Below are 25028 nucleotides of genomic sequence, written 5' to 3'. Positions count from 1 at the left end.
AATAGAAAGGACAAAATTTAGAACCAAAATCAAACTGCTGAGAGTTAGGGATGAGTTCTAGGCGGTTGGAGGAGAAACAATAGATGGCAAAGAAGAAAGAGAGGAAGGTAAGTAAACCCAGAGGGACCAAAACTTATAATTTACTCTAATAATATCCAATTATACTGGCTGCATTGCAATGAAAAAGGTATTGAGATGGAAGGAATCAGCTTTCTTTCACAAATAGCAAAACATCATCCATCATCTAGTTTTACATCAAAAAGTGCACAACCTCAAAATTTACAACACCAAACTCAAATACCACATAACATAACATAACATAACATAACGTGTAAGTCAGTCTATTGTACATCTAGATGTATAGTTTTCTAGTTTATATACCATTACCAACAACTTGTTGCCTCACCTCACCTCACCTATTATATGTTTATGTTACACCACAAAGAAAATCATTGAAGAAAATAATGTGTTGACTCAACCTCATTACTCAGCTAGTAGTAGGGTCAAAGAGTACGCAAAATGGTTATTTCATGAATGGACTAAGTCCATCACCCTCCCAACCAAGCTTCAACATCTGATCTACCACCTTCAAGCTCAACTACAAATACAATTACCACCAACCAACCAACCAAAAAGTAAGTCAACACTGCATGTCAGCAGGTCATATCACCATATCAAAGTTCTAGAAAGGCTAGTTTTGTCAACTTACAGCAGGATCTGTGAAGACAATCAATTGCTTGTCGGATGTTGAAACCAAGAGATTTGTGTTGTCCTTATTCATTGCAATTGCTGTTATATCTTGCCCTTCTTTCAGCTGCAAACTGTGAAATACCTGCCACAGTTTTTTATGCTTGTCAGCAATTATTTTCTTATTACCATCAAAATTGCTTTGTATTTGGATTGGATGATATTTGCTATAATCAGATTTAGCTTTATCCTTAAGATTACAATGTTTGTTTGTAATAAAAGCATGAGATGATGCTCTAATAAATGAATCAATAAAAATTCTTTGCATTTAACCCATTTCTTTATTCCCAACAAATCACACCCTGTTTTGTTTTTCAACTCCAAATATTGTTTTTTTGGGTCGAGTGAAAGTAGCAGTAGCAACATACTTTCGTTTATGTTTTTTATTATATATAGCATCCTACTTTCATTTCTTTCTATCATGGCATTCTACTTTCGGATTTTTCTTATTAGAGCATTGTACTTTGAAAAATCTACCCACCAATGCAATAATTGGTTAAGACTTTTCAAAGTATGATGCTATAAAGATAATCAACAAAAGTACATTGCTATTTCTTGCATTTAACCCTAGTCTTTTTGACCTCATCAAATTCAAATCAGTAATCACAACTTGCAAATTAATAATACCTCAAGCGTATGAAGATTAAGGAAGCAAACTGAAGGGGATGTAAACTCCAATCTTTCAACTTCACCATCTTCATTCAATTCAACATCATCACCATCAACACTTTCAGTTTCTTCCCTTTTGGACCGGATTCTGCTGACATCATCATTTCCAGAAGACGAATTTAACCCAATCAAAAGACTTTGACCATCAGAAGAAACCTCCATACAGCTAACGGTGCATGATCCCGGAATCCGAGTTTGAGCAATCATCTTCCCATTAAGCGTATGAGTCGAGAGAGTACAGGACAACCGATTCCAAGTCACCACAACGCCAGCTGGCGAAAGGCAAACCACATGTGCCTTCACACCATCAAGCCTCCTAAGCAACCGACCCCGACTCACGGAATGAAGCAAAACATCCGATGAATCAGAACATGAAGCAACGACTCCAAGATCGGAATCAACACAGCAACAAACCACTTCCCCAAAATGCCCCCGGATGACCTGGACGGGACCCTCGATGCGGCGTTTGCGGTTTTTGTCTGATGAAAGTAGGTTGTTGTTTGTGGATTTAGTGGAAGTTGGTGTGGTGGAGGTGGGTGGTGATTCGGAGATGCTGGTTTTTTGAGGGTCGGTGGATTGGTGGATCCGCCAGACGAGGACCATTGTGTCTCGGGAACCGGTGACGAGGTAGTTGCTGTCGGGCGAGAGAGACATGCATGTTACGGGTGCGGAATGGCCTCGGGCTATTTCTAGGGTTTTTGCAGCATCTGATGATATTAGTCTCACACTGTTGTCCACGTGTCCACCTGGTTGGAATCCACAAAATATAAAAGGCTTAAACGGAAGAAACAGCAATGTAATTCCATTTCTTTTTATTACAGCATTCTACTTTGAAAATGTCATCCAAATGCAAACTAATTTTTGGGTAGATTTTTCAAAGTATAATGTCATAATAAGCAAAAAAATGAAGTACAATGCTTTGATAAAAACATTGAAAGTACAATGCTATAACAGAAAGGAATAAAAGTAGGATGCTCCATACAATCGAGGCTATCAATATTTTATAATGATTACTAACTTGAAACTTCTCCAAAAGAGAGATATTGCATTTATTTCAGCGATTCCAAAAAAGAATCTGTTACATATCTGGCAAAATACAGATAAGCACTTGGACTTTCACGCTGTATCAATTTAGCCACTTAACTATTTTCGGTAGTGACTAAACATTTAAACCACCATACTTTTTTGACCGCTTAAAACAACATGATGAAAGTAAAGGTGTGTTTTTCTGTATTTTGTTCTCACGTTACATGTACTTGATGTGGATTATATTTTTCAATCAAGCTTTTCTATATTTTAGCCTTACCATTTGACCTTTAATAATATAATATAATATAATGATCAAAGGGAAAAAGTTGTTTACCTGTAATGATTTCATTGTCATATGTGATGCAGACAATGGAAGAGTTTCTAAGACCTGGTGCTGCATACGCAAGAGCCTGTGGATATAGCCATTCATCTGATCCAGACACTGATGGTCCTTTGAACATACGCATGAAACTTCCACCACTTGAGCTTGCAGTAGCCTTGGCATGTTGGAACAGGAACGGAGTTCCTTGCCCATCTGGCGTATTTGGTTGCCACCTGTGTTGTGCTATATGAGCTGCTGGAGCATCCGTATCAACAATCACAAGAGAATCTGAAAATGCCCGAATAGCGGAAGCAGGTAGATTGCATCGCTCTGGGGATGAAACATTGTATGGTTTCACTTCTTTTGGATTTCGAAAGATGGTCTGAAATGCAAGAAATAGCAACTTACTTTCTTTTGTTTGAGTATTATGACATCCTACTTTCATTTCTTTCTGTTACAGCATTGTACTTTCCGTTTTTTTTTTCTTATTGTGGCATTGCACTTTGAAAGCTCTACCAAATTATAGCATTCTACTTTCAACTTTTGTTTTCTTATTAGAGCATTGTACTTTGAAAGATCTGCCAAATTATAGCAGTGAAAATTGCTTTGTATATGGATGACATTGAATTGTATGTCCGTTTTTTTCTTAGTAAGGCATTGTACTTTGAAAGTTCTACCCAATTATAGCATTGTACTTCCATTTACTTCTGATACAACATTGTACTTTAGAGAAAAAACAATATATTAAGGCATTGTACTTTGAAAGATACACCCAATTAAAGCAGTGAAAATTGTTTTGTATATGAACGATTTACACAATTATAGCATTGTACCTTCAACTTTTTTATTATTAGGGCATTGTACATTTGTAGTTTTGTACTATGCAAAATTTTACCCAATTATAGCAGTGAAAATTGCTTTATATATATACAGGGCATTGCTATATATCGGATAGATTTTTCAGAGTACAATATTGAACATTCATTTCTTACTATTACAGCATTGTACTTCACTTTTTTTATTTATTATGGCATTGTACTTTGAAAGATCTACCCAATTATAGAATTGTACTTTCGACTTTTCTCTTTAGGGCATTGTCTTTTGAAAATTCTACCAAATTATAGCATTGAAAATTTCTTTGCATATAAATGAGATTAAATAATCTAGTAGATTTTTCTACAATACTGTAATAGGAAAAAGTAGAAGTAGGAGGGTGTAATAAACAAATGCATGTCCTTAGGACTATACACAGGGCATGGAAACTATATTAGTGACAACATTAATAACTTTACCTGCATTTGAAGAACATCTGGAAGTGGCATCTTTTTTATGTGAGGAGTAGTTAAAAGTTGTGACGGGGTTTGTCCAAAGTAAGCAATTTGATCTTGCATAGCGCGTTGTTGGACCTTTTCATGATCAAAAATAAAAGAAATAAAAAACCAATATATTAAAAAAAAAAAAAAAAACTTAATTAATCGGCTAACAATTAGACTTACTGGATCCGTGATTTTGTCTATATCTACAGTCCCTTCATATGTGATGTAAAAGAATACATTGTTTGCTGAAATAGCTTCTTTTCCTCGCTGCTTATACCTGACATACAAAAAATTGAGTAAATGTCATGTTGTCTTACAGTATTTTCAGGGTGATTGGATGTGCATTTAAACTAAATAATCAGTTATGATGTTTCGGGAAAAATTCTGATTATTAAGGTCAAAATAATCAGATCTGGAAATCTAAAACACAAGTTGCTCAAGGAAACCAATTGTTAAGTTCCACATAAAAATGACCAATCTCCAGTTTTAATCAACTGATTATTTGATTATGATTTATTTCTTTTGAGTTGCAATAATTTCTTACAAAATGCACATCCAAACACCTTAAAATTCTTTGCATGTTTATATGGTGCAAGGAGAAATGAAGATATGATAATGGGTTCAATATATCAGAAATTTGATGGAACCCACAAAATGAAGAAGAATGTAAATGGCATACAAGACTAGCATCCAAATTGATTTATTTCAACCTTTTACAAAGTCAAAACATCAAAACAAAATAAAACCCAGCACTATAAGAATATGAATGAAGTAGAGCTCACCCGAATATGAGATCTATCCATTCATGTAAATGTGCAGAGACATGCTCACTCTCAAGAGCCATGCGATGCTTATGCACAAAATCAACAGGGTTTTCGGCCCAAGGAGGAAGCTTAACACAATCTGAAAAGTAAAACAATAGAATCAAATTACAACCCTTAAAACAGAAGAATAAAAAAATAATAAAAAAAAAGTGATCAATTAAAGTTCATAGTCCATACCTAGCTTATCTCCAAGTTGCGTGGTACCAAAATCAATCGAATTTTCATTTAATAATATCTCTGGAAGGTAAAACAGCTCAGGAACCTAAGACAAAAAGAAAAGCAGGTTTTATTCTACATTTTGACATAAGAAGCTAAAACCTTTTCTACAACAAACAAAAGATCAATTTTGTAGTTTTGTTATGTATTTGTACCAATTCTTTCACGTCACTCATGTCCTCCATAACACCATTCCAAGTAGCAGGAATATCTAAAAACATTCTGTCTGCATGATCAAACTTTCCACCTTGTAATTGAATTGAGAGAGTAGTAAATGGCTCCACTCGCATGAGGTAATACAAGACCTGTCACAAAGAAGCAAGTTTAGTTTTACACTTGCACACTGTTGATCGAAAGGGTCATAACGTCATTAAAAAAGACTCTGGGAAAACTAGAGTAATTTGGCTAGTTTACCCTTTCATCAATATGATGTTATAGTCAAGGCTCATTAAGGCCAAATATCTCTTAAAGTGAGATTTTATCAGAAACAGGAATGATGAACAAAAAGTGATTGGACTATGAGGCAGGATGACCAAATAAAATATATATCCTAGCAAACTGATTAGTGGCAAAAAAAAATATATGTTTGTTGACTACAATGGCAGAAAAAATAGTTTTCCTTCAATAGCATATTTAATTATATGACATGAGGAGAAATGAATATGTATTTGTAGGTCCCATTAACTTGATGCGAGGAGACCGTTATGGAGAATGGAAGTAAATGATACAAAAGGAATAGAGCCTAGATTTGTGATGATAATAATATCTGAATTATTGCATCTTATTCCATATATATAAGGACTAGCAACTTACTTTCTTTATTTATGTATCATAGCATCCTACTTTCATTCCTTTCTATTACAGCATTGTACTTCCGGATTTTTGTCTTATTAAGGCACTGTATTTTGCAAAACTTGCCCAATTATATCATTGTACTTTCAACTTGTTTTCAGCAAGACGTTATACTTTGAAAAAACCAACACAATTATAGCTGAAAATTGTTGTGTTTGTATGACATTGCTATCATTGCATGGACTTTTCAAAGTACATGTTGAAACAGAAAGAAATGATAAGATAGTACATACTATTATAAACAAATCAATGAAAGTACATTGCTATTTCATGCACTTAACCCCGTATATAAACCATCCCGTAAATCAATAAGAAAGTGATTAGAAAACTTACTGTCCCGGCACTTGAATAATGGGAACCGTAATGGAACTTGGGTATGACAGTATCGTTGAAGCTGTAGTATCTCTCCTGAATCTTTTTCAACCGATCATCATTTAGTGCTCCAACAGGCTGCAAAAAATATAATATCAGGGTCAATAATCAACATCTCATCCTAAAATCTGTTTAAAAAGAAAAAGCAAAGCGTTGTGACCTTCGATAGATCTCGGTAAGATGAGGGATTTGCAAGATCCAAATGCGTTGATTTGTAATCCGAAAGAATCCATGGGAAAACAGGGTACTGCATGAAAAAGAAAAGTTATAATAAATGAAGTCCAGGCATTTGGATTAGATAATTAAGAACGTTTGTTATTTTATTATATTCACCTGAGTGATGTCATTATAACTACGCCCAGCCAGTGTGTTGAGTTGCATTAGATATTCAAAGTTGCTGATCTGCAAAATTTGAAGTGAGAAGCTGAATTTTTATAAATGGACAAAAGACATATTTTATTCTTTATTGTACCTCCCATCTTGCCCAACGTTCCATAAGTTGAGTCCTTTTGAGAAGTTGATCCGGTCTCTAAGGAAAAGATTAAAGCACAGTGATATGAGTCCTCAAATAAAGTAAGTTTTGGTGAGAAATAGCAACATACTTTCATTTATATGCTTATTTTAGCATCCTACTCGCATTTATTTCTATTACAAAACATTCTTTTTTCAATTTTTTTTCTTATTAAAGCGTTGTACTCAATTTCTTTCTTATTAGGACTTTGTACTTTGAAAAATCTACCCAACTTAGCAATGAAATTTTGCTCTGTATTTGGATGGCATTGCTATAATCAGGTAGATTTCTCAAAGTACAATGCTGTAATAGGAAGTATCTTGTGAAGTCCTAATAAGCAAAAGCAATTAATATGACAAGACAACGGGTATCATCCTCCTCAGTATATTCTGTTTAAAAATTACTAGAATGCTTATTTTTAGAAACGTTATGTATGATTCAGTTCATGATTAATGATTCATAAAGCTAATATAATTTTTCTCGATTTGGTTAACAAATTGACATATATGGTCCAAGTCACAGAAAGGAAAAAACATAAAAACCTGGGTAGCCAAGTATATATTGTTCAAATGAGAAGGATGTGCTTGAACAATGGCTCGATACGCACTCCTCCTACCCTCCATAGTCTGAAGCAAGAAACATTAAACCACTTTATAAGTAGAATGTCACCAATATAGTTATAGAGATGAAATTGTGATGGTAAATACCCCAAAATCAAAGAAGAAATTTGACCGGTCAACCATAAACAATTCCAGAGCACTTCTTCTTAGGAGATATCTGTCATAGCAGTATTAACTGTGAGGTGAGTAACAACCAAAGAAGGAAGTAGAAAGATGTACTATAAAACACAAAGATTGCGACAGATGAACCATCATTTTATCTTAAAATAATCATTAGATAAAAGTGAAAAATAATAAGCTGTTCATCTGACCTCCTGCTGTATACTTGATGAAGACAAGACATTAACCAACTCCGATCCTTATCTTCAACTTTGCTTTCAGTTTTATTATCCAATCCATCCTCAAGGACATTGCCCTCAGATTTGTTAAGAAGAAAGTTGATCTTTTTCGTTGTTATCTGGAAACAAACATCACACATGTGTTTAATAAAAGTTCAGATAGTAAGAGAATAGCACATGCATAAAAGATGCCGAGTATAGAAGTTGTTCTGTTTGTTTATACCATTTCTATCCGTTATCTCTTATCACACAATATCATAGGACCCATAAAACGAAAATGTTGAATGGCCAAAACAAAATTAGACCTAAGTTCTCTTTTTTACTATATGAAATTAGCATATGTTTATTTCATGGTTATTTATAAATAGTAAGGAATTTCAATCATTGTCTGAAAAGGCAAGTACAGAAACAAACATTTTACTCAAAGCCAATACTAACTACTTGTTCACTTTTCCATTTTAGGACAATCCACTTTATGGTCATAGGCCAAAGGTCATAACATACTGCTACACATTAAAAAGTTTTGCAGTTAGTTATTTTGAGAATGAAAGGTGTAAAATACTAAAATACCCATTTCGTCCCAAGAAAATGGCTAGAATACCCTTCACTAAAATATAAATTAAGAAACTACTGTCATTGCCATGGGACACCACAGAAAAGGTAAGTGTTGCAATTTACATGAGCCAAAGGAAGTACCATATATATTCTTGAAGCATATTGCAATTTGCAAATGAGTCAAATGACAATTAAAGCTTACCTGAAATGTTCCTTGCCAAACCTTTAATGGCCGGACCATAGATGCTGAAATCTCAAGAATAACTCTTTCGTCATCCTCACTTGGAATATAACCAGGGCCAACTGATGATGAACTCCCAAAATCTTCATCATTCCCAACTTGAGACGCTGTAGAATCTGGCACTTGCAATGGCTGCTCTGCGTTCCCAGATTGCCTTGCTTGAATATCATCCGTCTTTCCCTCCACATTACCAAAATCTTCTTGTTCATCATCCTCATTGACTAATTCTATTGAAATAGCTTCTGAAGGCAAAATAGAAGCTTTAGGACTGACTACATTCTCTTTATCATGTTTCGGTTCCACATGATCTTCAAAATCTGCAGCAGCACCAAAATGATCTGATCCCTCAAAATCCCTCCTCAGACATGTTCGCATCCTTGTAGAACTTTCCATGTGATCTAGCTTCCAAAAAATCTATAAAATATAGTTTTAGATATGTAAAACTTACATGAGAAAGCAATTAGAAAGATAATTAAGGCCATGGCCATGAACATACTCGCTCAGGATTGTAAAGATTTTCACTGATGGGCCCAAAGAGACATTTTGTTTCTATCAAGTAATGGATGAGTTTCCGCCAGGCGCGTATGCCAGTGAGTGCACGATGCCTAGCAATGGAATCAACTTGAGCACGTCTATCAACCTGAAAAATATGATTCAGATTAGATTCCTAAGCTGTTCATTATAGTATCCTACTTTCATTTCTTCCTATTACAACATCCTACTTTAAAATTTTAACCAATTATAGCAATGTCATCCAAATAGAAAACAATTTTCACTGCTATAATCAGGTAAATGTCCTAATAACAAAAAAAAAATTGATGTACAATGCTATAATTTAAAGATTTGTAAAATACAATGCCTTGATAAGAAAAAGACTGTAAGTATAATATTGTTGCATTTAGCCCTATGTTGTAATCTATTTTGGTTCCAACTTTGAAGTACTCATCCAAGATCATTGGTGGAAGCTATATGTTTCAAAGATCATTGTGCTCAGTGCTCAACTATATATATGTTTCTTACAATTAACGGGGTGCATCATCATTTTTTAGGGTTCAAAGCAAGAAACAGCAACGTACTATCAATTATTTGTTTATTATAGCATCCTAGTTTCATTTTTCTAATACAAGCTTTTTCTTACTTTCAATGGTATTCTTATGCGGACATAGTGCTTTGAAAACTTTACCTCCGATCGTTGCAAGTTTCTTGCTAGAGCTAAGCTTCCAACTAAAACTGCAATAAATTTATACGAAAGAGCATTCAGATCTTTCTTATAAACTGGTTTGTTGTCAGCAGATGGCAAACATTCCATCCAAGCAGTTCCCATTGCTTCAGAAACATTCCATCTCTTTACACGATCCATATCACTTCTATTCCGTCTTTGTGCAGCTGTAGCCATTGCAACAGCACTCAGACCTCTTCCAGAACCAATCTTTGCATTGCGTTCAAGATCACGAGCAGCAGCTAGTGCTGCTGCTTTTGCAGCAGCCTTGTCTTTTACAGATGATGATGATGATGATGATGACGACGACTTGTTAGCTGCCTCCATTGGTTCTCGAAAGCTAGAAAAAGATTGAAGTCTAACTGGCTTTCTATCGACTACAGAAGAGTCACGTTTTAGATGATGCACGGCTGTTGCAGGAGTAGCAGCTTCACCTCCACCAGCACCTGCAGCAATCATTGCTAGAGCCAATGCAGCAGGTGGAGATGCAAAAGCAGCAGCCCATCCAGGCGAGATCATAGCAAGAGCACCCTGATTGCATGACTTCAAGTGTTAAAAGTTTTGGCAAATATGATGACATGTACAAGTAGAAAGTAAATAAACATTTATTTATTATCAGGAAAATTAACAAGATGATTTCACTTTGCTTCTGATTTGGTCATTGGACTTTGAAAACTATTGAGTTAACCGCTTAACTTTTCCAAATTGGTTATTGGGAAATTTACAAACAAACAAAAAAAAAACAATATATCTTGTAGTTTTGCTGTTTAACCGGTATATTTTATTTTTTCCAATGAAACCATATAAGTTTCAAACATTTTTTCAAACTAACCATTTTGAGCAGCTATATCAGCTTTCACCAATATTTTTGTTGGTAATTTCTAAAGTAACAATTTTGTCCTGTTATATCATGTCAAAATGGTTAATTTGGAAAAATGTCTGGAATTTTTATTGTTTGATATGAATATTAAGAGTATAAGTGATTAAAACATAAAAATGCCCAAAATATAATGGTTCTTCTGTAATTTACCCTTGAATATTCTGGATCATTTAGAAAAAGAACCATGTAACATGCTGACAAGTTGAACAGTTTTTATAACAGTTTCGCAAAGTTGCGTTATTTTTACAACATTTATCTAAAAGTGGATGGTTTCAGAAACTATTTTTAAAGTCCAGTGACCAAATTAAATGAAATGAGAGTGTGTGTTACTATTTATTGCAATTTGCATTTAGGTATCGAACAGAGAAAACCAAGAGACCAACTACATGTTGCTGATATGGAAATTGTTTAATGAAGCCATGGAATTTAAAACCCCTAGTATTAATAACAAAAGTTTATAATCAGCCAATTTAGTAAATTTCACCTCTATAGGCAGTGCATCAGCAGCTAAGGCTGGGTCATCGACAGCCAGAGGATTCAAACCATCGGTGGCAACAAGCTCATGAATTCCAGCTAAATAAGGTCGCCATCTCCTTAAAATAGAAACAAAGGGAGGCAAAATAGCTTCTAGATACTGTTTTCTGAGAGGGACCCTGTCCCTGCTAACCGCATGCCACACCTACGAATGCATTTCATAAGATAACAAGACAAGGATAAAAGATTGCTCCCTCTGTCCCATGAAAACCAAGTTAAAATTACTTATTTACCCCTCCCCAATCATTACAAGGAAATGGTGCTGTTGATTTCGGTCCACTAGAAATTTTTATTTTCTCCTTAGCGAAAGGTGCTTGAGATATTTGATAACTAGTCAAACGTTTTCTTAAACAATGTGCCAAGTCAATGATTGCGGTTTTCACAGGAAGGGAAGCGTATAAGGAACAATTTAGGAGAAAAAAAAAGTTAAAAGAATTTCTATATGTTTGAAAAAACCTCGGAATATAAGACGGAAGATGCAACCAACACTCTCTGTCGCTTGGACTCGGAAATTGGCATGTTCAAGAGGGGTGAAAGCACGCTGTTCATCATCAATGAAAAAGTTAGTTCACCCATCAAAGCCTCAAATGACTTACGAAAATATATACACAAAGAATAACTAGAATGAGCATTGAGCAAAGAGAAAATTGAACTTATTGAAGCTTCATTAAATCAAGATGATTTATAAAAGAGCAAATTGCAGAAAACAGCAACATACTTTACTCTTTTTACCAATATAGGCAATGTACTTTATTTTTTACTCATAATAACAATATACTTGCATTTATTTACCGATAATAGCAACTACTTACATTTTGTACTGATAATAGCAATAGTGACTCATCAAATTAATGTACTTGCATTTTCTTTACACATATTAGCAACGCGCTTGCATTTTCTTTTTTACCGATAATAGCAATATGTAACAAATAAACTGCAATACCCATAATGGTAGCAAAATGTAAGTACATTGCTATTATGAGTAAAAACTAAAATACATAGCCCATATTGGTATAGCATTATAGCAATAGTAAAGTACGTTGCTATTCTCAGCAATTTCCCTTTATAAAATAGGCATACCTCCACAATAACACAGAACGGGGCTGCCTCATTGATGTCCGTGGACTATTTTCTAATGATGATGGAACAATCTTATCTTCAAGCGACCCTTCATCAACACTAAGATTCCTTGTAAGCATATTACTTTCACCATCATCTTCTTCCCTCATGGAAACAAGTATCATCCGAAGCATACACAAGAAAGGTTGGTCACTATCCAACAACTGATAAAGAGCCGCCATGCCTCCCATCCCTGTACCAGAACCTCCTCCAATACCAAGACCACCACCAAGTCCAGACTCATCCAACAACAAAGCTTGTAGCATGGAAACACACTTATTTATTAAAGGGAGTTCAATCCAGTTACCATTTGAATCTTTTTCCAAAGAAGAGTTCCAGGCGTCCCACCCACTGCCACCACCACCAAAGTCGGAAGCTTTTGAAGGAAGACCGACTCCATACCATAATCTACTTCTGTATTTCCAACCTTCTGCTAAGTCTACAGCACAGCTGCCATATGATACAAACGCGCAAGAAACTGAGTCATAGGGTTCAGCTGCTGCTGCAGCTGTAAGCCGTTCCATTACTGTTGCTGAGATTTGCCCCTTGGTGTCGGCCATAGACGCAAGCACCTTTTCAGAATAACAACACTGATTTAGAACTAAGGGTTTGTCTGGTATAATGGAATGGAATATTACACTACTTTATCATGTTTGGTTCGGTGTAAGGAATGGAATAAATCATTCGAACATGTTGTTTGTTATATACTTATATGTAATTTAAAAACTAAATGGAAGTAAAATGATAGATAAAGGAAAATGTTATTTTTTTATATAAACATATTTCATGTCGTGTCGTTTGAAATATATACTATATGCATCGAATGGTCACTTTATTTATAACTTTAAAAAACTGTTTACAAAAGTAAAAATTTTAATTAAATTAAATACCATGAAATCTTAAAATAGAATGATAATAAAAAAAAATATTTATCAAAAATGATTAAATTGGAGTTTTGAAATTTTTAAAAAATATAATTGTTATTGAAGATCATATAAATAAAAGTAATTATTAATTAAAATATCACTCCATTCCTTCAAGGAATGAAAAAAAATAATAATAAAATAACACCCTTCCCCCATGGAACGAAAATCAGCTCATGAGAAGGAATCACATTCTGTGAGGAATGTTCCGTTCCATTCCATTCCTTTGTGGCAAACAAACATGTTTTTTCCATTCCGTTCCCCTTTGATTACATTACAGTATACCAAACACTGCCTAAGGGAGGAGGGAGTCGTTCCCTCCCTACCCACCGAACCCACTGTCACATTAATTTTTGTCTCTTCTTTTTCTTCATCTTTCCCAACCCACAACACACGGAAATCCTATCTTTTTGAACCCACTCAATTAATAAAAATACAAAACAACTAAGGTACAAGTTTTAAAACACATGGTACAAGAGAAAATAAGAAAGAGAAAGTAGAGAGAGATGATGATGTGGGTTAGTGAAACCAATCAACCCACTCGTTGAAGCAGGAGTGGTACCGCCGATAACTATATTGCTAATTAAGATTTTACATTTGATTGTTTTGTATTTTTTTTTAATTGAGTGGGTTGAGTGGGTTCAAAAAGATACGGTTTCCGTGTGTTGTGGGTTCGGAAAGATGAAGAAAAATAAAAGAGAAAAAGTGATGTGGCAGTGGGTTGGGAGGGAATGACTCCCTCCTCCCTAAGGGGTAACATGTTAACGAAAATGGAATGACACATCAGCATGGTAACCATGGAAGTAAGTGCAAACGTACATCAAGGGGAAGAGTTCTAGAGTCATTAGAAGACGCCCGTGCTTCAAGTGGTTCTGGGATTGTGGGGAGATTTGTGCTGTTACCAACACGAACCACAGATGGAAGAGAAGAGCCAGAACCCCCTTGAACGAGGGAAAAACTAAAAAGCTTGCTTTGTAGGCGTAAATGATCTTCAACAAGCATTAACACCACAATTGCATTCTCAACCAAAGCCACAGAAAGTTGAGCAGCATTCTCTGCTTCTGCCTTAGAAACCTCTGGTGGTAATCCATAAGCAGCAACACCAGCAGCTGCTGCAGCAATCACTTGAGTCTGCAAGGGAGGAAGGAAAATATAAATATTAGAGTCAATTACAAACTTAGTCCCTGTGTTTTACTCAAAATCACAAGTTCAGTTCAAATTTTGAAGTCATTTTATATGTGTCAGGAACCATATCCGCAATGAAATGCAAACTTGAGGACGAGATGGGGACAATTTCAAAATTTTGCAATTTTAGGTATAGCATAAGGACCAAATCTGTAATTTACTCTAAATGTTAAGATGTAGAAGGTCTACCTGAGTCTGCAGCTCCCTAGCAGCAAAGTCCAGCAACCCACATAAGAGCCTTCTTTTAAAGATGGGCAATGATTCCTCACGTCTGTCAAATTAACCAATATTAGAGAAGTTAATTAAATGAAGCAGCATTACATATAGTCAGTAGTCATATGTAAAAGTGTATGTGTGTGTTTGTAGTGAATGGAATGGTATACCTTTTGCGCTGTTCTCCTGTGCTAGATCCACCTACCATAGAAAGCCACTCTGCACAATGAATTGTAGCTTCAATATCCTGTCAAAGGGAAGTATGACCAAACAATATAAATGAACTGATAGTGATTGAAAGTTCAGACTACACATGCTTCAATCAACTTTGGCAATAAAGGGAAACAAGAAGGGGGTGTAGTTTAATAAAAATATTTGACTAAAAGCCAAATACCAAAAATACTCCTTAAGAAGACAAAATGGAGAATACATATGGACCAAAAACAATATCATCATGAACATCTTGTAATAATAGTTAATGGGAAAAGATGTAAATTTGGGAATGGATAAAAGAAAAATTATGTAAATTCAGAAAGGTATCAAAGAAAGCTTATAAAAGAAAACTTATGGACCACAATCAATATCACTGATATCTACCTTCCATCCGTCCTTCTGACGCATGGAATGCTCTAACATGATAACGAGGAAACTGTGTACAAGGTCTTCAACATCTCTGAAGCTTGAAGACATTGAAGCGTTCTTCCCAGACGTCTGTAGGAACAAGCATGCATATATATCATTTAAAATGAAATGAAAAATGAAGTGCATAATCTTTTAGAGGAACAAGTTCCAAATTTACTATACTTGTATCAGTTGCAAGAAAAAATAAATTCGGGTGGTGATAGTTAATATTTAATATAATGTCACCTCGTAATTAGAAATAAGAATTTCCAAGATCCATTCAGGCCATTCATCCATCTTAGTGAGCCTGTTTCTATTTTCAGCATGACTGCAAGCCAAAATCAGAAGATCCTGAAATCAAAAGGAGAAGTAAATATACAAAATAGATTTTTCAGGGACAAGGGTATAAATGGAAACAGCAGTACCTGTAATGCGCGACATTGAAAAGTCTTTGGTGCATGTGGAAGTGAACTCAAAAGAACCACCAGAAGCTGTGAGTGCTCAAAGCGATGTTGTGAGTCATAGAAGTTCAGTCCCTCATCTGTTGTGGATGCATTTAACTGGTACAAAAAGATATTCTTTTTTAGTTTGTTAAAAGGAGAAAAAAAATTCATAGATACAATACTGAATATGAAGTCATACCGAGGCGCCCAATAAAGCCAGGTAGGCATTGTTAGTCATAAGCCTGTTAGGCGCTGCCTGAAAAGCCCTTTGCAAAGCATAACGTAGAAGTGAAACTTTATCTTCAAACATGGTACCCCCTCCCTCAAGCAACCGATGCATGCCACGTGTCATATCATTAGAAGCTTGAGATCCGGACTTTAGATGTCCAGAAATAACTAAAGCACCAAATAGCCCAATTATTGCAACGACAATACCATCACTTTTGTCAACATTGTACACATTGTTCCTTGCATTGTCAGCACTGATGGAAAAATTTATACCACCCAAAATCTTTTTTAACTGACTCTCAGAGACTGAGGACTTGCTTTCGATTCTAGACCCTATGAGAATGGTATTGACACTGGTATGAGTCTGAGGTTCATTAGATGACAATTCATCATTATTGCTATTTTCCAAACCATCGCCACCATTGGCTTTAGATTCTTCATCATTGACCAAAGGGTCTGGTAATGGTACGTCATAATCTCCAGCTTTTGCTTCCCGTTGCAATAGGACAAGAAGTGTTTCTATGCCACCACATGAGATAAATGCTTCTGCAAATGTTTGAGCTCTAGAAGCTTTTGGTTGTACTACCAACCTATATATCAAGTGCAATGCCCTTGCAACCTAAAAAAAAAAAACAAATATTAGAATGTTTTTCACTTGATATTATTCTCTTCAAAACTAGAGTACATTACAAAAATGGTCTATGTGCTTTCTGATGTTTACCGTGTTTAGTCCAAAGTTGATGCATTTTTCATTTTTGGTTCTAATTTCAAGGTTTCATATCGATTTTAGTCTTTATTTCAAGGTTCCAAGGACTGAAACTGAAGAAGAATTCAATTTTTGACTAAACACGGTAAAAATAGAAAGCACAAGAGCCATTTTGTAATTTACTCATAAAATTATGTTGTACATTATAATATTATTACCTGATTTGGTTGTGGAGAATCAACCAGGAAGCCGAGTAGACAACGAATATCGTCCACGGCCATTGAAGGAGGAGCGGCCCCCACAAGAAGTTCAATAAGCACTAAAAGCTCATCAACTAAAGCATTCACTTCACCAACCGGACGTGTGGCTCCATTAATAGATATAGTATTTACAGAATCCTTTTCACGAATTGTCCAATAACATCTCCTGCATCCATCAAGAAGAGTCTGAATAGCTTTTGCATCACGCATCACAGAAGCCTCTGTGAATGCCATATCAGCTAAAGAAGACAAAAGCTTCTTCTGTAACCCGTAGCTACATAAACTCCAAATTTTCAAATCCAGTAAAAGTGTACTGAAAAGCTGCACTTTAAGTGCATGATTATTCTTCTGGGATTGACATAAAGAAACAATTGCTGCAACGATTTCCTCATCACCCACTCCATGCTTGGAACAATCAAGTGATGATAAAGTTTGTAGAAGATAGGTTAAGATAACTGACAAAACCTCTGGCCCTTTAGTACGACACAGCTCGTTATTGTTACCTGGATGTTGAATTGCAAGTGACATAATCCTAAATATTGGTGCAGCAAGAGCAGTTGTGGCTACTGACAAAGCAAGATCGCCCTTTTGTAACTCCAAACTTTTATTATCAACTTTGCTTACTACAAATGGAAGTAAAGACATTGGACCCCCATATGCTAAAGCCCATAAAGCTTCTGCAGGCCGCATCCTTGTAGCTACATGTACTTGCCCAAGCACCTCAGCAGGTCGTCTGAGCATTCCTGAAACAAAAACAAGTATCTTTTCAGGCACCAAAATTACGTTTTTGCCCTTAGTAATCGTTACAATATAAGAAATTTATAAAACCTGCAGCGCCAGAAGGTGAAGCATCGGGGCAGAAACGACCACTTAGTAGACTAGGATGGTATAGAAGGTGCAGGCAGCCTGCAATGTCTGCATCTAAACGTGCACTTTCTTCTGAAACCTTTTGCACATGAGAAAATGTCGATAACCATGGTGAACCTGCAGCATTACCAAATGATGGAAGTGCATCTCCACCTCTAGAAGCCAACTGGCCCATCCTCTCCGGCCCAATTGGTTCTTTAAAGATATACACGGGTCCCATCTCAGCAAACAAAGGGCATTGACGCCTTCGTCTCTGCAAACCAGCCATTGTTGGTGGTGGATTTGTCCCAATGCAGCAAAACGCAAGTGGCTTAGAGATTCGAGGGAACTCAAAAGGACGACTTTCATACAAGGTTCCATCAATGTACAATCTCAGTTCACTTTCTGCCTTACCAAGTAACCCTTGTTTGGAAGTATGCTCAAGACCAATAAAATACCAACATTGTGGCTTAAATGCATGGGTAAAATGTAAAGAGGCCTTCCTACCCTTCCCACTACCACTTTCAACCACCAAAAACTGAGCGTGAAAATACGCTTCCATTCCCTGATTATCAGCAGATAAGAAACTGAAAAGCCGAGGCATGTGTGCCATGCCTTCACCCGCTAGTGCACTGGCTGCAGCAGCTGCAGACACAGCTGATGATTTCCCTGATTTAGCTGCTGCTGCTGCAGCAATGGCTGCAGCAGCAGTAGCTGTGTTTAAAGTGTCTGCAAATGATTCGATATAAATCCAAGTCGCGAACGCGTACCCATTAGGGAAAGGCCAACGGCTCTCTCCTGGACCAAGTAAACCAGAGCTTTCACCATCAAATTCAAATGAAGACATTGGACCCCTTGACTCTTTGCTGCCCAAAGCCCTCTCCATACAAAGCATTAATCGAGCTGCCCATGGAGTGTTGATTGTTCTTGTAATTGTGGAAAACCACTTGTTCAGATCCGTTACACTAAGGGAATGTCCAGCTAAGTATTGGATACAGGAACATAACGGAGTTCCATCCCATTTCAATTGCTTACTTGAATCATCAAGAAAAATCTTCTCAGCTGACTGCAAAAGGACCCCTAGCAAACCTGATGAACAACACATAGCTCTGTTTCTTGTACAAGCTTGCAAAATAGCAAGCAATCCACGAACCATACGTGTTCTTGGGGACATGAAACCGACAGTATCTGATAACCATGGAAGCCAAGGAATAAGCTCGCCTGATACCACAGCAGCTCTGGAGTTCAACATGACACTAGGTGGGTTATTATCCTCATCTTCCTCAAAAGATTCAACGCCACCCATTGTGGCAAGAAGTGAATCAACCACTAATAACGCGATGCTTTCTGCCTCTTCCCCATCCCCAAAGCTTTCTACACCGCTTACTATGTTCTTCAAGCTCTCCATGCTTTCTGCCTTCCCCATGATAACAGAATCCACCAAATGCAAAAGCTCAGGTGAAACATTTGGCATGGGTTTTGGTTTAGGTTTTGGAGGTGAGTGCCCATGATCCCCATATGCATATAAAGGGGAATCATAACTGGTTCGAGCAGATGATTGCTCAGAGAGCTGAGGTGATTTTCCCCCTGATCCACGGCTTGAGACATTACTATCCTGGTGTACTTGAACAGCTGCCAGTGAAGAATCATCCTCCATTGTTCCCCTTTTAATGGAAACTCCAGATGTCTCCCCATTTCCACCAGATGAGGTCCTTAGATTATCCAGATCCGCAACAATCTTCTCTTTATCTAATGATACCTGCTCAAACATGCCCTCATCTACATATCCACTTTCAGAATCAACCCTTCCCACAACATCTGCAATGTTTATATTAACAGTACCGATTTCTGAATCAGATGTCTCCACTCTTAAATCCGCCCCACTGCCTCCACCTACTTCAGGAAGTGAATCACCACAAGAAATTTCTACGTGTTCTAGTTTTTCTTCTTCTTCTTCCATAATATTACGGCTATTAGTTGTCAATTAACAAATCCTTATCAGTCACCTGAAAGAAGAGTCGATCACAGTCACTTACAGAGATCGAAAAGACATTTCAAATAACGAACTCCAGTAATCACTTCAATCCAGGTTATTTGCAAGTGAAATTCACACATGGGATCTGAATAAAGTCCAAAGACTAGTTATAAATGTTCTAATTCGAGATCTAAAGCGATGCAGACACTAATTCACACACATTTTAGAAAATCAGAACTTACTTCTCATCTTAAAACCATCAAATGAACTAAAAACAATGACGATATCAAAAAGCATTTTCAAGTTTCAGCCATGGCACTAAATACGCATTTGAGATTTACATTGGCACATGAGTCTCTTCGAATTTTCGCATGGACTACTGGAAAAAGGAGAGTAGAAACCAAAAAAATTACCTAATTTTCTTAAAAGCTGATCAAGTGTTTTGCAGTGAGATCGCTATCAATGTTGAGCAATAATGACTGTGTAGATCTATACAGTGTTTTAATGCTGACGATTGGTATAAATCGTGAATATTTCGAGGGTTTTTCTACTTCAAAATATCACTTCCACGGAGATACGGAAGAACACCGGATGAAATAGAGGAGGAAGAATAACCTGATTCCGGCGATGTTAATACGACCGAGTTTAGAGGATTGTCGACCAGCCCGCGTTTGTGTTTGGGGCTGCAATATGTATTTTGGCCCCTGTACTATGCTTGGGTGTTTATTTGGGTAATTTTTATTAATATATACATATAAAGAAGCCCCTTATGAACAATATATCTAACCCAATACTATTCATGGGGTTAGTTAGTCCACCAGGGTCACCATCTTGATTGATCGTCTTATCATTCCAATACCTTCCATCGTTCTTTCTCCTCTCTCAAACACACAACAATTAACTATCTCGTCTTCTACCGCCTCTTTGCTCTGCTCCGGTGTCTCTGCCTTACATAACATGTTTCAGGTTGTGTGATTCCGATGGAAAGAGATACGATTGAAGTGACGATTAAGGTATGAGGGTGGTTTGTAGACGATGTAGCAAGACCATGATAATTTTTTCGGTCTTAGCCCTAATTTATTGTTTTGTTTTCAATTTTGGAATCGGAACACAGTCGTCGCCCATGATCAACGTCGGATAATCACTAACACCTTCAAGACCATATTTTTCTACGTAGATTAAACTCTGGACTACACAACGACTTCTTACTTCTTTCTCTCTCGCCAAAAACCGGTGCCAGAAGGAATCAATTGTACCTCTGCCTCCGCTTGCTTTAGCTTCTATCATGTGCTTCCAACCATAAACATGCGTTGCTTGCAGTTGCCATCACCAACGTCTAATGTCTGTAGGTATTCTCTGCTATCTGTCAAAAAAAATAAGGGAAGCCCAAGTTAAGGTAATTTTAAGGTCATGTGCTATTGAATAATCATATTACCTGAACAATATAATGATTTATTCATCTCCCAAAAGCCCTAATATTTTTGAATTTGATGGTTTGTTGTTTTCGATTTTGGGATTAATCCCTCACTGTGGGTTGCAGGACCGGACCAAGAACATGATTTAGAGGTCTCCTAGTTATGAATACTCGCCTATGGTTATTGATTTTAACCCAAAGAAAAAGGAAGATGATATAGTTGTCACTATTTTCTCGTTTAATATCTCAAATCAGGTAATATGTCGATACTTTCTTCAATTTTCCTTTCTCAATCTCCTTAATTCTTATTATTCATTCTTCATGTTATGTTGCATATTTTGATTCAATCACAATACTTTTGAGATTTTTGTGCTAATAAATCTTTAGTTTATGTAGATTGTTAGGTAGGATGCAGGAGATAGATATATAAAAGATGTTGACTATTAATATTAGTTCTTTCAAGATTTTGGTTAGTTTATCTTGATTCTATCATTTTTAATCAGCTTTTTTGCTACCACTATGTTGATTATTGTAATCAAGAATAGATTAAGGGTGAAAATACTTTTTTGATTGTCTACTTTACAAGGAAGCGGTACAAGACTATAAATAGAGGTATGACCCCTATACAAAGGAAACCCTATGGGCCCATGTGCTAACTAGGCCAAAACCAATATACGTAATATTTACATTCTAACACTCCCCCTCAAGATGGATCATAGATGTTAATCATGCCCAGCTTGTTACAAATAGCAAAGATCCACGAACCAGGTAAAGCTTTGGTGGAGACATCAGCTAGTTGACTTCCTGATCGAACATGGGGAGTAGAGACGGTTCCAAATTCTAGTTTTCTCGTGTGAAATGGCAGTCTCCTTCGATATGTTTAGTCTTTTCGTGAAACACAAGATTGTTTGAAATATAGATAGTCGCCTCATTATCACAGTACAAGTTCATTGGTTTCGATTGAGCAAAACCAAGTTCATCCAGTAGATTTCGTACCCATATTAGTTCACATGTAGTCTGAGTCATAGCTCGGTATTCAGATTCAACACTTGACCGTGACACGACATTTTGTTTCTTACTTTTCCATGAAACTAGTTTCCCTCCAACAAATACACAATAACCTGTAGTAGACCGCCTAGTTGTAGGATCTTCATTGTAGTCAACATCAGTGAACCCTTCGATGACATGATGACCATGATTTTGATATAAGATGTCATGAGCAGGAGCACCCTTTAGGTACTTCAAAATATGACTAATTGCATCCTAATGAGTGGTTGATGGAGATGACATAAACTGAGTTACAACACTCACCGGAAAAGCAATGTTTGGACGTGTAATCATCAGGTAGTTTAATTTTCCTACAATTCTTTTGTATTTCTTTGGGTTCTCAAGTGGATCTCCTTCATTTGCTTTCAATTTCATATTTGGAACCATTGGAGACTCTCAAGGTTTTGGTTCCAACAATCCAACCATGGTCTCACATGATAAAAGGACTAAGAATCATTTTTAGCAAATAACTAGAGGTCTAGGACTTAACCAAAATGATTAAAAACATGTAGGAACAAGAAATCCCTTGATATGTTCAGTTTTGGAAGTTCACGAGTATTTTTGAGGTGATTCCTTTGGTTCCAACAGCCTACATTCGATCTAAAGTATTAAGGGGCTAAGAAAGAAATTAAGAGGGTTTAAAACCCATAAAAACTGTAACGACCGTCACTTGAGGTAATGATTATTAAATATTTCTTAATTAATTGTTGGGCTAAGTGTTGTTAGAAGGACCAAAATGAGTGGACTTGTAACGCCCGGTACCCGGTACATATTTTAAATTTACAGACTTTATGTTTTTACACTGGGACTCGGCGAGTTGGAGGCCCAACTCGTCGAGTAGACAAGACTTTGGACGCGGGTTTTAAGTAACCTACTCGACGAGTCGAGAGCCCGACTCGGCGAGTAGGACTGTCTGGATGAAATCCTAGTATTTAGGGTTTGCACCCTATTTAAACAACTTATCTTGACTCAACCTAGCCTCCATCGTCCGTCCCTACTAAGAGAAACCCTAAATCGAAACCCTAACCTTGTTTGAGTGTTCTTGAGCCATTTTTGTGTGTTTGTGGTGATTGTGAAGCTTGAGAAGGAAGAAGGAGCTTGGAAGTTCGAGTGGAAGCTAGTAGATCCAGAGGTTGTGCCCCATTTCCAGATCACTTGAGGTATAAAGCTGAAACCTTGACCATCTAACTCTTAGATCTCTAGTTAGGGCTCATTTCTACCCTTTTCTAAGCTTTGTAAGGCCATATTTGGGATTAGGTGTGTATCATGGAGTTACACTTCGGATCTGGAACCATTGAGGGTTCCCATGGAATAAAGGTGCCAACTTTATGGCCATGGGAAGCCCATGCATCTTATAAACCCATTTTATAGCCTTTTGAGCCAAAAACCCCATGCATGGACATCAAGTTCGTAGCTTTACGTATAAAATGGACCTTAAGAGGTCAGATCTATGATTTGTATGCATTAAGACCCACTGAAATCGACTGTATAGTTTTGGACAAAGAGGGACTCGACGAGTCGTTCATGGGACTCGGCGAGTCGGGTCACAGTTTCCCCCAAACGTCTTCTGGAAATGGTCATTGGTTGAGTTGAAGGAAAACTCAGCATGTTGGGGTTTGTTATGGACTTGAAGATCGAAGGACTGGACGAGTGCAAGGAGGAACTCGGCGAGTTCAAGGCAATGTCCCAACCACATGAAGACGGACTCGACGAGTTCAAGGAGAACTCGGCGAGTCATAGACTAAACACCTTCATGCGGATGAAGATGAACTAGGCGAGTCAGTTGAAGAAGGTCCCGGTATTTTGTTGAAGGCGAACTCGTTGAGCTCTTGCTAGGGACTCGACGAGTTGATGGACCAACTCGGCGAGTCTAGTCAACAAGATGTTGACTTTGACCAAAGTTGACTTTGACCAGGGTTTTGACCTTGACTTTGACTTGGACTTGAGTTGACCCTTGTAAGGGTTATGAGTATGAAGTGGTAATTTAGAAAGGTTGTTGTGTAGGGATTGAGGAGTTGGGAAGAGTTGATTTCCATACCGAGGACAGTGCATACACTACACGACATCGATGTGAGTTACCTTCCAGTAGTAGTGGGTCTACAGCCACAACGCCGACCCACTAGTAAGAGTTGGTTGATAGATGATTGTCTTCGTGATAATTATCTAGGTTTGCTACTACCGATACGTGTTATGTGTTATGAAGGGTCCAGTTAGTGGTTTGGTCTAGGCTTTCAATTGTAATAGTTCTTTTGAGTCTTTATGATGTAATAGTAGGTTATTTTGGTGTTTACGGCCGTAAACCCCTTTACGGCCGTAAACCCTGTTTCCGGCCCAAGTCTCCTATAAATAGAGGTTGTGTAGGTCATTATTGGTTGTTGATGCTAGAGAGTTCACGGTCGCTGTAAACAAGTTGTACCCGACGTTTTTCAGTTATAAAGCGTGTGCAAGCTTGTTTCTATTCTACTTCTACTCCAATTCTTGTTCTCTTTGATTGTTTGATTGTTTGATCACTGGTAAGATCCGTTTTCAGGACCTTACAATTGGTATCAGAGCAAAACCGGTGTCAAAGCATCATTCAATCGAGTTTTCGGACCGTTTAAACTAATATTCATCATTGTTCGAGATTGGATTTGGTACTTTCACTGCTAAAAGGGATCGAATCTGATAAAATTCGTGTTTACATAATTTTTTGGGAGTTTACTGCCAAGTGATTACAACCGTAAACTCAGTTTACAGCCGTAAACTCAAGAATCTTCAAAGACCGTAAACTTTGTTCTTGGACCGTAAACAGAGCATCTTCAAT

The 25028-nt window shown here is 37.0% G+C and overlaps 1 protein-coding gene across 1 annotated transcript; it reads right to left on the bottom strand.

Annotated features, from left to right (window-relative positions):
* Nucleotides 1–190: 190 nt before the first annotated feature.
* LOC145126117 (BEACH domain-containing protein C2-like) lies at nucleotides 191–20455 on the bottom strand. The gene is made up of 32 exons (XM_079061528.1): nucleotides 20178–20455; nucleotides 17772–19795; nucleotides 16902–17686; nucleotides 15949–16596; nucleotides 15732–15866; nucleotides 15553–15657; nucleotides 15283–15396; nucleotides 14856–14932; nucleotides 14662–14743; nucleotides 14107–14418; nucleotides 12326–12936; nucleotides 11702–11786; nucleotides 11196–11390; nucleotides 9796–10362; nucleotides 9109–9252; nucleotides 8574–9026; nucleotides 7790–7935; nucleotides 7566–7635; nucleotides 7401–7484; nucleotides 6820–6876; nucleotides 6681–6749; nucleotides 6508–6594; nucleotides 6309–6425; nucleotides 5279–5428; nucleotides 5085–5169; nucleotides 4866–4986; nucleotides 4264–4360; nucleotides 4060–4173; nucleotides 2780–3149; nucleotides 1375–2162; nucleotides 710–832; nucleotides 191–598 (listed from the first exon to the last, which is right to left on the bottom strand). Exons 2-32 carry the CDS (start codon nucleotides 19747–19749, stop codon nucleotides 524–526), a joined length of 8844 nt encoding a protein of 2947 aa, XP_078917654.1. The 5' UTR covers nucleotides 19750–19795; nucleotides 20178–20455; the 3' UTR covers nucleotides 191–523.
* Nucleotides 20456–25028: the final 4573 nt, after the last annotated feature.

The sequence above is a fragment of the Lactuca virosa genome, chromosome 7, assembly GCF_052849685.1.
Source record: "Lactuca virosa cultivar CGN04683 chromosome 7, Lactuca_virosa_CGN04683_v6, whole genome shotgun sequence".
NCBI lineage: Eukaryota > Viridiplantae > Streptophyta > Magnoliopsida > Asterales > Asteraceae > Lactuca > Lactuca virosa.
Note: the sequence above shows the minus strand (reverse complement) of the source record. Positions and strands in the feature narration are given on the sequence as shown.